This window comes from Trematomus bernacchii, unplaced genomic scaffold (genome assembly GCF_902827165.1).
Source record: "Trematomus bernacchii unplaced genomic scaffold, fTreBer1.1, whole genome shotgun sequence".
NCBI lineage: Eukaryota > Metazoa > Chordata > Actinopteri > Perciformes > Nototheniidae > Trematomus > Trematomus bernacchii.
Window position 1 is genome coordinate 7,217,593 of NW_022987477.1, and position 12,534 is coordinate 7,230,126.

Genomic DNA, 12,534 nt, shown 5'->3' on the forward strand with positions numbered 1-12,534 from the left:
TTTACCTGGGCCACTAGTTCTGTCTGCTCTTTCTGGAACATGCGGTTGAGAGCTTCACAAGCTAAACCAGCCATGTCTGCCCGGGCTTTCATCCCCGCCATGAGGGGGCCGATGGTCTCCAGAGCAGCCATAGAGCGTACACACAGCTACACAAAACAAGACAGCTGTGTTTAGCAATGTAAGTGCGCCATAGTACAGAAAGGAGACAAACTACACAATAAATTGTTTGTTGGCAAATATTAAAAAAGTTAGGGTATGGAAAAAAGAAAAAAGCACCCAAGGCTGAAATATATCCTGACTTGTTGTGAGACATACACTGGCTCCTACAGTTCCCATAATGCTTCTTAGCATCTTTTCAACTGGAATTCATGAATGCAAGATGTAAAACAAGATATATCGAGTCCTGAAAGCAAATATTTGAAAACATATTTGTGTTTGTCTCCTCACCTCATTGTCTGATAGCGCATGTATGAGGCGGATGGAGCTCTTGGGCACGGCGTTGTTCTTGTGGCTCAGTGTTGCCAGGACGCGAGGCAGGTGTCCCAGAGGAGGAACCTGGTCAGCCAGCTGGCTCTGCGCGCTGAACAGACACACTGCTGCCGTGGTAACTGTCTCCAGGGCCTCACCCTGTAAGAGACCAGAGATGACAGGAAGAAGGGAAATTGCGAGTGTAAGAAGTTGTAGAATCATCAAATACGGTTTGTGTTTCTCTGTAAAGTAACACATCTTACATTGGGGTTGTTCTTCTCCAGCAGCTCAGTCAGGGTCTCCAGGAGGGACACCAGGAACTCTCGAGGCTTGCGCAGCACCCAGCCGGGCTGAGCAATAAAGATGCGCAGGAAGACTCCACCAACTTCTAGCTCGCCTTGCCCTGCTCCATAAGCCACTGTGAAGTCCTCAGGCAACTAAGCATACAAACAAAGAATGTAAGATCACAAAGGAAAATCACACACAACATATAGTGGTTTTAATGTTGGGTATATATTATTGCACTTACTTTCCAGTTAACATCAGGATTATCCTTCTGCTGTTTAAAGTGGCTGGAAAATAAAAGAACATAAAAAAAAGATGATATTAAGCATCATATTGGACAGTTAGGGTACTCCAATATTTAAGACTTATCACACTTCAGACTACTCAGCTGGATACTTTTAAAATAAGGTATTGAATTGGGCATATATCATACTCAAGCATCATCTCCCGGACAGTTGTCGACACTTTCTCCCTTGAGTTGTCATTCCAGATGAGCTCAGGGTTCTCGTGCGTTCCCTCGAATATGTGCACTGCTGCCTCGGCGTTGTCTCGCATGGCGTCCATGAACACACCGGGAAGGAAACGGATCAGCGTCAGACGTACCTGGCAGAGAATAGAATATATGACGATGCAATATAACGCAAGGAGGACAGGACAGTTATTTATCTTTTTATTTCTTTCTATTTTTATTCGTCTAGTCTTACCTTTGGCCCCACTAGCTTGTCTGAGGTCATCTTGGAGAAGAGCTCTGCAGTCTGTGTGCGTACTTGCGGATGTGTGCAGTTACAGAAGAGGTCAAGCAAGTAGATCAGAGCACCTGGAGAGCAAACAGATCAACAATGAGCATCTGTTCGTGTAAAATCTACATAAATGTGGGACAAAAATAATAATTACACTGACCTTTGGCCATAGCCTCTTTGACTATTTTTGTGTTGGAAGTCAGTGCATACAGGGTTTCCAGCACCATTTGCCTGCCTAAATTGTGAAAAAAATACACATTTTAGTCCAGACACTGCAATAAGTAAAAGGAGGCAACAAGGAGCACAGATTGCAAGCCGGTGACTTGTTTTCTGATTTAAAATGTCTTCTTACTGGAGGGAAGTGAGTGCAGCAGCAACAAAAGGTTGGACAACACCAGCGACTCAGCAATGTTGCTCACGCATTCTTGGTTTGACGTCACTGTATTCACAACCTGCAAAAGAAACCAGAATGAGTGAACTGCAAAGACACTAGGAACTACAGTTGTTAGACATCAGCAGGACTAAGATCCTGTACCTCCAAAACGAGCTGCTGTACTCTGCCCGCTCCGTGAACCCGCAACAAAGAGAAGAGCAGTTTGAAATGGCCGATGCACTCTGACTCCGAACCTGAAATCATACATAGATAACTGCTTAGAAAAAAACTTAGGGTGAGACATCCCAGGCAAAAACATTGTTTTTCATACACAGACAAAGTGGAAGTTGAGGAAGTGTGATATCTCACCTGGGTTGTTCTTGATGACATTGCGGAGAGCTTCTAAAGCCATCTCAGCGAAACGCAGCCTCTCAGCATGCTGCTGCGACTCTACCTTGTTACTCTGACTCATGGCCAGCAGAGTGTGGAGGTACTGAGCCTGAGAGCCCACGTAGTCCAGAAGACTGGCTGCAAATACTTTAGGGAACTGAAGAAAAGAGACATGGTAACACATTATAGCATTATAAAAGCTTTAAAGTCCATTTGAAAGGACAAATAAACCAAATAGACAATAAAATGTGACAAATAAAAGACACTTAAAACAAGCTTTTAGTCAACACTGCGGTCATTATTCATAGACATCAGACAATAAATAAAAGCACTTTAAATGTTTTTATTGTACTATCTTGTTGTTACACTCACCTCAAGAGGATAAGTTGGTTGCTCATTGTAGACCCGGACAAAAATCTCCCCGACTATCAGCTCTTTGCTGTGATCAGTGAACAGAAACTCTGCTCCAAAGCTTTTATCATTCTCTCCCTATAAACAGACCATAGACAAAAACATGAATAACTACATTTTTTTAAACTTTGACAAAGTGTATGAATAATATCTATATACTAAAATAACTGTATGATTTTATATGATGTTCATACCCTCTTGATGTTTCCCTCCTGTTGAATCTCCAGGAACTCCAGCAGCTCGGCTCGTGTTCCGTTGTTCCAGATCAGATACGGGTTCTCCGAGTTGCTATTCAGCAGCTTCAAGACCTAAAAGCACAACATGTGGAGCTCAGCATGGTGTTATGAATGTAAAACATTGACACCTCCACCTGCGCATACAACATACAACATACAACATACCTCAGCAGGAGATCCTGTTCCCAGCTTCCTTGAGATGTACGGTGACAGCATGGCTGCTAAGCTCTTGCGGATGGTGGGGTTCTCCGGAGGGGTTCCCTCGATGCCATTAGTCTCTGAAACAGGATTGTCTCCGTCAGTGGTGGGGGGGGGCTGGGTGTAGCCTCCCAGACGGCTGAGGGCCACCATGCTGAGCTTGGCCAGGCTGTTAGCGACCTCTTGCTGGTTTGAGTCCTGGCTGGTCTGCACGCCGCACTCCTCCAGGGTGTAGTCGTAGTTGAAGAGGCGGACCAGCAAGTGCCAGAGCACGCCGGCGTGGTACAGGTGTGTCTGCAGGAAGTAATCCACCGCGAAGGAGCTCACGCACTGTACAGCCAGGGCGGCGGTTTTTGGGAGACCCTGAGAGGAGACAAAGGGGAGAACATTAACAAGCTGAAACTAACATCCTAGGTGCTACATGTAGCATTCAAATATATTTCTAAATAACTTGCAAAAACTACGACCACAAACAAGAAATAAGGATGACTGCAACAGGTAATGGCGGAAAAATAAAGCTTATTTATTTTACTCGTAGACAATTTTATGGATATAATATTAAAATACTTGAATGGATGAATTGGTTGTGCAGATAATGCACTTTCAGCATGTTTTTATCTTTAGTCAAGCAAAAGAGGAAATCCTTAATGGATACAAATTATTTTGTGCAATGTAGCATAACAATTCTAGAATAGTGATATGGTTTGAGATCCCAAAAAGAATCGTGTCCATGTCAAATAGACATCGTGGTTGCGGGTCCTCACCTTTCCATAGAACAAGATGTGACAGAGGTCCCTGATGATATTTGGCATTTCCACAATCTTTTCCCTGCATTCCTCAAACTGGGCTGCTACACTGTAGCACTTGCAGATGTGCCCGCACACCTGTGCAAAAGCATTGAAAACATGTTATAAGCAATAGAGTACTCATCTCTGGAAAGGAATGTCTCTACAGGTTAATAATGGGTAATTTACCAGAACAGCCATGTCATCATGCTTGCTGGATGCTGTTAATACAGCAACACATCGAGAGAGAGCCTCCAGCAACACCTGATTTGAAAAAAGGAAACAATACATTTTTCATTTAATCACATTTCTTCACAATGTTTCATTTAGATTGGTTGATATTTCATGATTTGTGTGTATACCTCTATGCCGCTGTCTCGGCGCAGCTCCTCTGCATTCAGAGCCGAGCAGTTGACGGTGTGGAAGGCCAGTTCAGCAGCAGCCGGGAGGAGAGGGGAGGTTTTGGAGAAGAGTTGCTCATCCTCTGTTTCCATGGTAATCGTTTTGATGAGCATGGGGTAACCCGCGTATTTGTAAGGTTCCAGCTCTGTTTAGAGACAATAATAAGGGTGTTCATTAAAAATCTCTAACCACAATGACACACATTCACTCCTATTCAACCTATCACCATACCTTGTTTGTGCCGGTTGAACAGGATGCTCTGAGCTTTGAGGATGAGGATGATGTTTTCTGGGTCGGGGCCGTCCAGGATTCGGGCAGACTTTGTGCAAAGGAACTCGTAGGCTTTGTTGACTTTCTCAAACATGTCCTGAAAGATTTGAAAAAAATAAATATGTGGATGTAGCTACCGTATGTAGACCCTTGCAAATTAATCATGTCAGTAATGATTGAAGTACTTACTCTGCCCTCGGGGTTCTTGTCTGGATGGTACTTCTGCGCCAGCCTGAAGTAAGCTTTCCTGATTTTACTCTCCTCATGCCTGACAAAAAAAATTACAACTTTTTTTGAGTCCAAGTGTTTAAATCCACATAATGCAACAACAGCATCTACATTTGTTGTTACTAAACAATTAAGATAATTTAGGATACAAGACTAATCAAAGTTGACTCACGGTCCCTGTCCTTTGGGGAGGTTGAGGACTTCAAATGCATCATCTACAGACATACAGGGAGGCTTTTTCTCCACCTCCCTCTTCCAGGCTTCAAGAGTGTCTTTTAGCAGCTTCACCTGAAGGAATAACGGAGGGGGATCATAGTTTTAAAGAAGCCTTTTTTAGACAAGCAGGACTTTGATAAGGATGTAGAAGCTTGAATAAATGAGAAAAATTAGGAACATACAGCATCTCGAATGGGCCAGTTGGGGAAGCGGATAGTGTCACACAGATGCCTGAGGTAGTAGATGTTGCAGAAGAGCTCGTTGTCCAGCTGAGGGAAGTTGACCACTGGGATGGGGCAGTACTGGTAGAGAGCCCGCGTGTTGCTCTGCAGCCTGGGGCTGAAGTCAGCTATGTGTGCAGCTATCTTTTCAATCATCAACCGTCTGAAACAGAGAGTTAAAACACAACCTAATTAACATTTCTTTAAACCACAAGTTGACTTTAACTGCTGCACTTCTAAATATCTTCTACATTGACTTTTAAAAGACACTAATTTGACACAATAGAGACAGATCCCTACCTCATCTCGCTGCTCCAGATGGCTTCAGGGGTATCAAACTCTCCAAGGAATATCTCTGAGAAGCGCTCCGCCTCGTAGTTCTCCAGATAACACACCATGGCCTCGGGCAGCACCGGGCCCAGAACACTACGTTGGACTATGTCCGTACCCTTAGACTAATGGGAGAAACCACAGAGGTTAGATTCAAAATATACACTCTGTACATTTGTATATTAAAATGTTTGAAAATAAGTCATATTTACCTCCTCTGATTTGAAGGCTTGTTTCAGATGAGTGTACTTCAGGAACCTTTAAAAAACAAAGGAATGTCTCTCGGTCAATATCATCATTGCATATTACTAGTGCTGATGTCTTTCTTATTTTATAATGGATCCACATTACTCAAAAGATGTTTTCTAGACGCCAAGGAAAGAAAAGGCTGAAACGCCAATTGAATAATTAGGATTATAAAGGAAAAGGACACACATTTAACTGTCAGTCATCATGAGTCCATGACAGTTCTAAATATAGACAAAATATCTCAAAAATGACCTTTAAACATTAGCTTTTTAGCACTGATGTGTGTGTTTTCACCTTGCTACAGGAAGCACGTTGGAGCCTGTGTACATCATGATGAAGAAGAAGATCCCAGTAAGATAGAGGCGCTGCAGATTGGGGTTGTCCTGCATCACCAGGTACAGAACGTTAGCCACCTTTTCCACCAGGATTGGGTCAAAGGTCAGGAGCAGCTGGAGTGGACAAAGAAATACATTGAGATAATCAACATGGAGTTCTATTCAATTAAGATACAACAAGTGGAAACGACAACATTGTCAAGATGACATTTTTTTTGTATTACTATGAAGATACCTGGACAATGTGAGGGAGGCAAGCATTGTCACTGATCATCCTCTTGATCTTAGGCAAAGGTCGGATAATGGCATTATCTTGGTCCCTGAGAAAAAAACAGGTATAGTCACAGGTAAAAGTTAAAATAAAAAATCAATAAGCAAACTACAATACTTATTAGAATGCTATTGCTTTTTATGATACCATACAAGAGACATTTCCAAAAAGGAGAAGAGAGGTGTTTTCTAGATATACAACCCCAAAAGAGTTGTCTGCTCTACCCACCTGCTGGGGTAGTACGAACACATGGTGATGAGCATGTTAAGGATAAGTGTAGCCAGGTCGGACTCGTTCATCACCGCCTGTCCGGTGGCCAGGAGGCACCACTTTAGCTGGGGAATGGCCTGCAGGGGGCGCCAGCCGTCCATCCCCTGAGCCCAGCAGCGTGTCTTCGCTGTCAGGACTCCTGTGCTCCAGAACTCCTGCATCTGGAGAAGTTAAACAAAAAATACAGATGAGTATGGGGTGGTTTCTGTAAAAAAGTAACTGCTAAAGACCAATCAATTGAAAATAATATATCAATAACTGAAGAATGCAATGAATATATTTTTTAAGAGGGACATTTCTATCTATGCTTTATCATATTCTGCTACGCTGGTCTTAGCAGGAATTCAAATAACTATTTTTTAGACTTGAAAACTTTAAGTTATACTTTTTACAGAGAACATTTGAGAAATTCCTGTGCTTGACAGATGCCATACCTCCTCAAAACTGAATGGTCCCCTTCTTTCTTTGTCTGCGTTCCCAAAGTACCACTCTTTCTCACTCTCCCTCTTCATGTCTGGTGATGCCTCCAGAACGTTGCTCTGTGGAAATAAAAAACACCCTCAGTTTGACATGCCGCACAGATTAAATAAGTCTAGCGTCATGTGTAATTTACTGAATCAAAAGAGACATTATTTTCATATAACATCAGAAGCCATGTTTTTACCTGGAGTGGTACAGTAGCTCTGCTGGTATGCAGATGAGCCATGGTGAGCAGATCCACCAATATACGCACTCCATTTGAGTCCATCACCTCCTTCACATTTTTCTGCAGATCAAAATTTGTATTATTGATCAAGACAGAGAAATTGAAAGGTGGGTTGAATAAAAAGGCAATTAAAAAAAGGCCCTGTTGCTCTTAATAGCTTACCTTGTTCATAATGAGTTTGTTGAGGAAGATGATGATTCTGTCTCTTTCCAGTTTGTCTGTGCACTATAACAACAAAAGTGTATTTTAGATTTGCGGATTCATTCAAAGACATTTAACAAATCAGTTCTTGCTGCTCCAGTTTGTACTTACTCGGTCCAGCATGCCCACAATGTATTTTGTGTCTGTGAAGGGGCCGATCTCCTCAAAGCACTTCCCGTAGACTATAGCGAGCGCCTGCAGGCACAGGCACTTCATCGATACTTTGGGTGTGAGCAGAAAGCGGTGGTAGAGTTCATTGAAGAACTCATATCTGAGAACAAAGAGAGGGAGAAGCATGAATCATCTATTTGGATTCTGAACTGACTGAAAATAATAGTGCAGTAGGTTGTTGTTTTGTAGTCTTACGATCTCTTGATGGCATTTGATTCGTCATTTTCATCCTCCTCAAGCAGCAGACGCAGGTAATAATCCCCGATCTTTATCTCATCTGAAAGGCACTCGTATTTCACCTGCACATAAAAACATATAATGTGAGCAAAATGTGTCTTTATATGTTTTCAATTTAGAAATAACACTGTCTTTATTTGTGGGATTCAAGTATCACTGGTGGGGCCTAAAACTCTAGTGTGTTAAAGATATTATTGGTTATAATCAAATCATTGCCCAGGCAACAGTGAGTAAAAAATCCCATCTGAGCACAAACCTCAAACTCCTGGTGGTTCCAGGAGATGACGGTGGCACTTCCGAGCTCACGGTCCACGCTGAAGGAGCGCATCTCCCCCTCCAGAGCGTCCCGCAGCTCCTCTCTCGTCCTCAGGTTCCAGATGAGGTTAGACCGTGCGTGGTCGTGCTGGAATCTTAAGAAGAGACATTTCGATTTGGAAGGCTCAAAGGCCAAAGAAAGTTTACCCAAGCCAAACAGGTGTAAAGTAAAAATAAAGAAGATGCGGCAACACTGTTTTGGAAGGCTCTTTAGCATACAGAGGCAAATCCCTAATTACATAGACTCTGCACTCTTGAGTATAATAAAATCAGGACGAGCACCACAAAAGTTATCCAGACAATGGGGTCTCAACATAGCTGGATTATGGCTTGATGTCTTTATTGGGACATGTTGTACCTGTAGTAGAAAAGCTCCCAGTTGACTTCAATCTTTATCCTCTGGCGTCTCTTCCTCAGGATGACAGGCTTTTGGTTTGGGTTCTGAAATCAAAAGGAAAGACTCAAGCTTAAGGAGCTGTGTCAAGTCAGTCCATCATTCTCAATAGCATTCAAAATGTGTCATTTTTAAATAATAGTATAACAGAGTAGTGATGTTAAGATGGCAACAATATGAGCAAAAGGTTAAACAATGATACCAAAAATGAGATGAATGGGCAGACAAATGTAACAAAAATGTTGTTGAGAATGGAGAAAAGGTATTAGAAACAATACGACATAAAACCCCCCCAAAAAAACAATGTTATCAATGAACCAACATAGAAAACAAGGATATAAAACGTAAAAAACAAAGGATCCCAAAATTGGGTGTGCTTTGTAATTCTTACTGGGCGAGACGGTTATGATAAGGTTTCTCATAGAGCTGTTAACTTCTCAAGCATTACAACTTCTAATTGCCTTATTATTTATTATTAGCAGCATTTGTCTTTTGTGCCAGAAGGCAAGAAGGCCAATTTCCTGCACAATCAAATATGGTGTGAGCAGTGTAATATACTGTATGGTTCCAAAGGTGATACAGAATGCTTGGCAAAGTTCCTTGCATTTATAATAGCAACACTCGTGTCTCAACAAAAAGAGGGATGAGTGTCTCTTTTAGTTGAGACAAAGTAAATGATAAGCACTCTGAACATGTCCTATATTGACATTGACATATTCAGATGTGAGATTTTATTGTCTAGTTTATAATCCGTTAATAACTTCTTGTTTTTTAACATCTATTTAAAGACTTGTACAAATTCCTTGTAAATGATAATAGGTCATCGCCCGGCTGAATTTAAAAACACACCCAATGTGTCACTTGAAGATGGAAAAATGGCTTGGTCAAGAGAAAGAAGATGGAAAAACACAGCATGGATCCCATTGGTCAGTCCTACTTACCAGGTTATTTCTGTCCTGCTGCATTGTCATTGACAGCAGAGAAACCACACAAGACAAGGGGAGGGTGGGGCAGATACAACACAGAGAGGTTATTGTTCCTCGGATCAAACAGAGATCAATAGTAACAAAAGAGTGCCAGGTCACTGGAATACATCATACAAAGAGATTGACATACAAATACACTATACAATTATTCAGATTTATTAGCTGATGATGCTAAAAGATTCATATGTTTTTCAAGACTAGCTTTATGAATTGCTAACAACAAATATGTGATGCAAACATTGATTGTGATTTGGGAAAATTCAGTGAAAGCAAGCCAATCATATTATGTAGTTGATCAGCCAATATGAGTCACTCAAAACAAAAGTTGAGGAAAAGAAGCTCGGTGACATTCAGATGAAGCAAGTTTGGGGGTTATAGCTTTTTTTTTTTTAAGTAAACACACATTTTCACTTTTGTTAAAACTTCAATGAGCAGGCGGTATTAGTCCATGGTTTTAGTAAACAGTTGTAATGAAATCGCAAACCTCAACCCACCCACAACTTTCTGTAAAAATGACCAACAGAGGTTCAATCTGAAAAGCCTTACATCGACTATTTGCAACTTTCCTAACAGAGGTTTTTTTTAAAAGAAGGGTGACCTTAGAGTTTAAATACCACATGGTCACGCAGGTTTGTTACAGCTTAGGGCAATTTATTATCAAGACCTTTTTAATGCCACTCGGAACAAAAAATAAAAACAAACTTATGAATAACTCTGGACATGGATTTCCACAGCCTTTAATACATATGGTTGCGAGTTTTATTATTTATTTAATTTAATTGTCTGAACAACAAAACACATAAAGGTTTTAGTCATGCTGCAAAAACGTTGTTAAATAGCAAGTTTTCATTGACCTTGCACTTTCCCATGTTGTCGCTAGTAAGCAGAAAGTGCATAATGGCTCACAAACAATCCTGCTATCCTGATCTGCATGACATTTTGATATTGTTTTAATAGATGTGATTTATTCATTCGAAATTATGTCAAAAAAAGAAATAATAAAATGCTAAATGTCTTGAAATCTTAAGACTTGGATTGTTTGATACCAATAAAACAATCAGAGTATTTTAAGTTTAATAAATTCAACTTTTAAGGATCTGTGGGAACCCTGTCACATTCAGACATTCCTGTGATAGAAAGTCTTAGCTAAAGAAAACAATTATGTTAAACATGTATGAAAAATGTGCACAAGCATTTTGAACAGCAGATATGCTGTTGAAGAAAAATCAAACGTGATTATATCATGACAAAGCAGTTTCTGAAAGGTCAGGCAGCATCAGAGCAGGCACCTCTCTGCATGCAAAATAACAGCGGCAGCTCTGAAAAGTCAGTTATTTAGTTTGCCTCTGGATACGGCAGCACTGTCTCAGCATCAGCCGAAGGAGTATCAGTTAAAGACATCTGAGCAGAAACATCAGCAGCAGCAGTAGCTTGTCTTTTAGAAATCAGGGAAATCAGCCCCTTAGCGATTTTGCAAACTAAAATATATCCTCACCTCCTTCTGAGCGATGCCCATCTTATCTCTCCAGTGCATAAACACTATGTCAGCTTTCTCCTTGGCAAACTTCTCCACCTCTTTGGCTGCTTTGCCGGCTAACCGCTGCCAGTCGGGCACCTTGTTTCGATTTAGCTGGTCCTGTGAGAAATAAATAAACAACATTAAGAGACGGCAAATACTTTATAATTGAGCCGTATATTCACACTGCAAAAATGTAAGAACGGGATGTGTTTATTCAGATACCGTGGCAATTTTCAAGTTATCACGGATGTGCATCCTGTCCATATCTTTTTCTGGGACGGGGTCAGGACTGTCGAGGTAAGCCAGCAGGCCTGTTGGCTGAGAGCACACAAGACAAAGCAAAAAGGGTTAACACTTAAACAGGGTGCCTCTGCCGCCAGAGAAAATCATTGGCTTACATTCTGGTACTTTGCCTGTATCACACTGTTTGTAGCATACCAGTATTCTTTTAAGCAGGTTCATGGCAACAGGGTTTTCTGCTGTCCAAAGTCCCACCAGGTGACGACTCAACTGCCTGAGGAAGAAAAAAATAGTAGTAGCTGAGTTATTTTTGCTCTGTTTTTTAGAGAAGGCATCTTTTTGTTTCACTACTTTAGCTTTGTCTCACTATCATACAGTTAGTGTTTCTCTGGTTTAGAGTATTAGTGAAGTATGAAACTGTAGATGGAGAGAATTAATACAAAATACAAAATGATAGTGTGAGTGATTGGATGTATTGAAGTTGGACCTGTTTGTAAGCATCCGCTGGTCAGCGCTGATAGTGAACAGAGAATTGTGCAGATGCCTTGGAAGAGCCCCTTCACTCAGAGCCAGGTCCTGCATCTTGCTGGCTATTTCCTTGTCTCCTTCCTACATATAACAAACACAGGTTGGTAATCATCCCAAAGCATGAACACATACAACCATTCAGGTTCAAAATGATATATTTGTCCACCAAACACACAGAAAGTCTTACCTCAATAATGGCCTTCATCACCAGGCCTGCTCCCTTCACTATCGCCATAGAGGGATGCTAGAGATAAGGACAACACAATTGACCACACAGGCATCTACTGAATTTATATCAGTCATATTACTGTTATAGTTAGGGCAGAAGGGTTTTTATTCACACAAGTTAACTACCTGGAATAGTTTGAACAACGTGCGTCCATCAGAGGCAACCATCTCCAGCAGCATGTCGAACTGCTGCCCCTCGGTGGTCTCGCTGTAGGGTGCGCACAGGGCAAATGTTAAGAAGTCCAGTAAGGAGCTGATGACCAGAGCTCCTGTTCCATGGTCCTGAAAAAAAAGAATACAAAAAAGAAACAAGGGTTAATATTTTGCATAC

General features: G+C 41.4%; 1 protein-coding gene across 5 annotated transcripts in view; it reads right to left on the minus strand.

The window, feature by feature from the left end:
* The window catches only part of LOC117494406 (dnaJ homolog subfamily C member 13-like), a 32,015-nt gene that overhangs the window by 2,299 nt on the left and 17,182 nt on the right, over positions 1–12,534 (minus strand). For 3 of the 5 annotated variants that reach the window (XM_034145340.1, XM_034145317.1, XM_034145326.1), the window contains 39 exons: positions 12,330–12,485; positions 12,163–12,219; positions 11,935–12,056; positions 11,646–11,721; positions 11,430–11,525; positions 11,184–11,324; positions 9,644–9,661; positions 8,667–8,749; positions 8,250–8,403; positions 7,952–8,055; positions 7,697–7,856; positions 7,547–7,609; positions 7,343–7,444; positions 7,113–7,217; positions 6,637–6,839; positions 6,373–6,457; positions 6,097–6,251; positions 5,766–5,811; positions 5,524–5,678; positions 5,185–5,386; positions 4,959–5,074; positions 4,748–4,826; positions 4,520–4,655; positions 4,249–4,433; positions 4,076–4,150; positions 3,866–3,985; positions 3,069–3,464; positions 2,862–2,975; positions 2,629–2,745; positions 2,236–2,413; positions 2,029–2,120; positions 1,846–1,945; positions 1,654–1,728; positions 1,458–1,570; positions 1,187–1,356; positions 998–1,040; positions 732–905; positions 448–627; positions 6–146 (listed from right to left, as the gene is read on the minus strand). In XM_034145340.1, the coding sequence (XP_034001231.1) occupies positions 6–146; positions 448–627; positions 732–905; positions 998–1,040; positions 1,187–1,356; positions 1,458–1,570; positions 1,654–1,728; positions 1,846–1,945; positions 2,029–2,120; positions 2,236–2,413; positions 2,629–2,745; positions 2,862–2,975; positions 3,069–3,464; positions 3,866–3,985; positions 4,076–4,150; positions 4,249–4,433; positions 4,520–4,655; positions 4,748–4,826; positions 4,959–5,074; positions 5,185–5,386; positions 5,524–5,678; positions 5,766–5,811; positions 6,097–6,251; positions 6,373–6,457; positions 6,637–6,839; positions 7,113–7,217; positions 7,343–7,444; positions 7,547–7,609; positions 7,697–7,856; positions 7,952–8,055; positions 8,250–8,403; positions 8,667–8,749; positions 9,644–9,661; positions 11,184–11,324; positions 11,430–11,525; positions 11,646–11,721; positions 11,935–12,056; positions 12,163–12,219; positions 12,330–12,485 (4,887 nt within the window). The remainder of the gene's footprint in view (positions 1–5; positions 147–447; positions 628–731; positions 906–997; positions 1,041–1,186; positions 1,357–1,457; positions 1,571–1,653; positions 1,729–1,845; positions 1,946–2,028; positions 2,121–2,235; positions 2,414–2,628; positions 2,746–2,861; positions 2,976–3,068; positions 3,465–3,865; positions 3,986–4,075; positions 4,151–4,248; positions 4,434–4,519; positions 4,656–4,747; positions 4,827–4,958; positions 5,075–5,184; positions 5,387–5,523; positions 5,679–5,765; positions 5,812–6,096; positions 6,252–6,372; positions 6,458–6,636; positions 6,840–7,112; positions 7,218–7,342; positions 7,445–7,546; positions 7,610–7,696; positions 7,857–7,951; positions 8,056–8,249; positions 8,404–8,666; positions 8,750–9,643; positions 9,662–11,183; positions 11,325–11,429; positions 11,526–11,645; positions 11,722–11,934; positions 12,057–12,162; positions 12,220–12,329; positions 12,486–12,534) is intronic. The other 2 variants (XM_034145333.1, XM_034145349.1) reach the window with 1 other exon arrangement.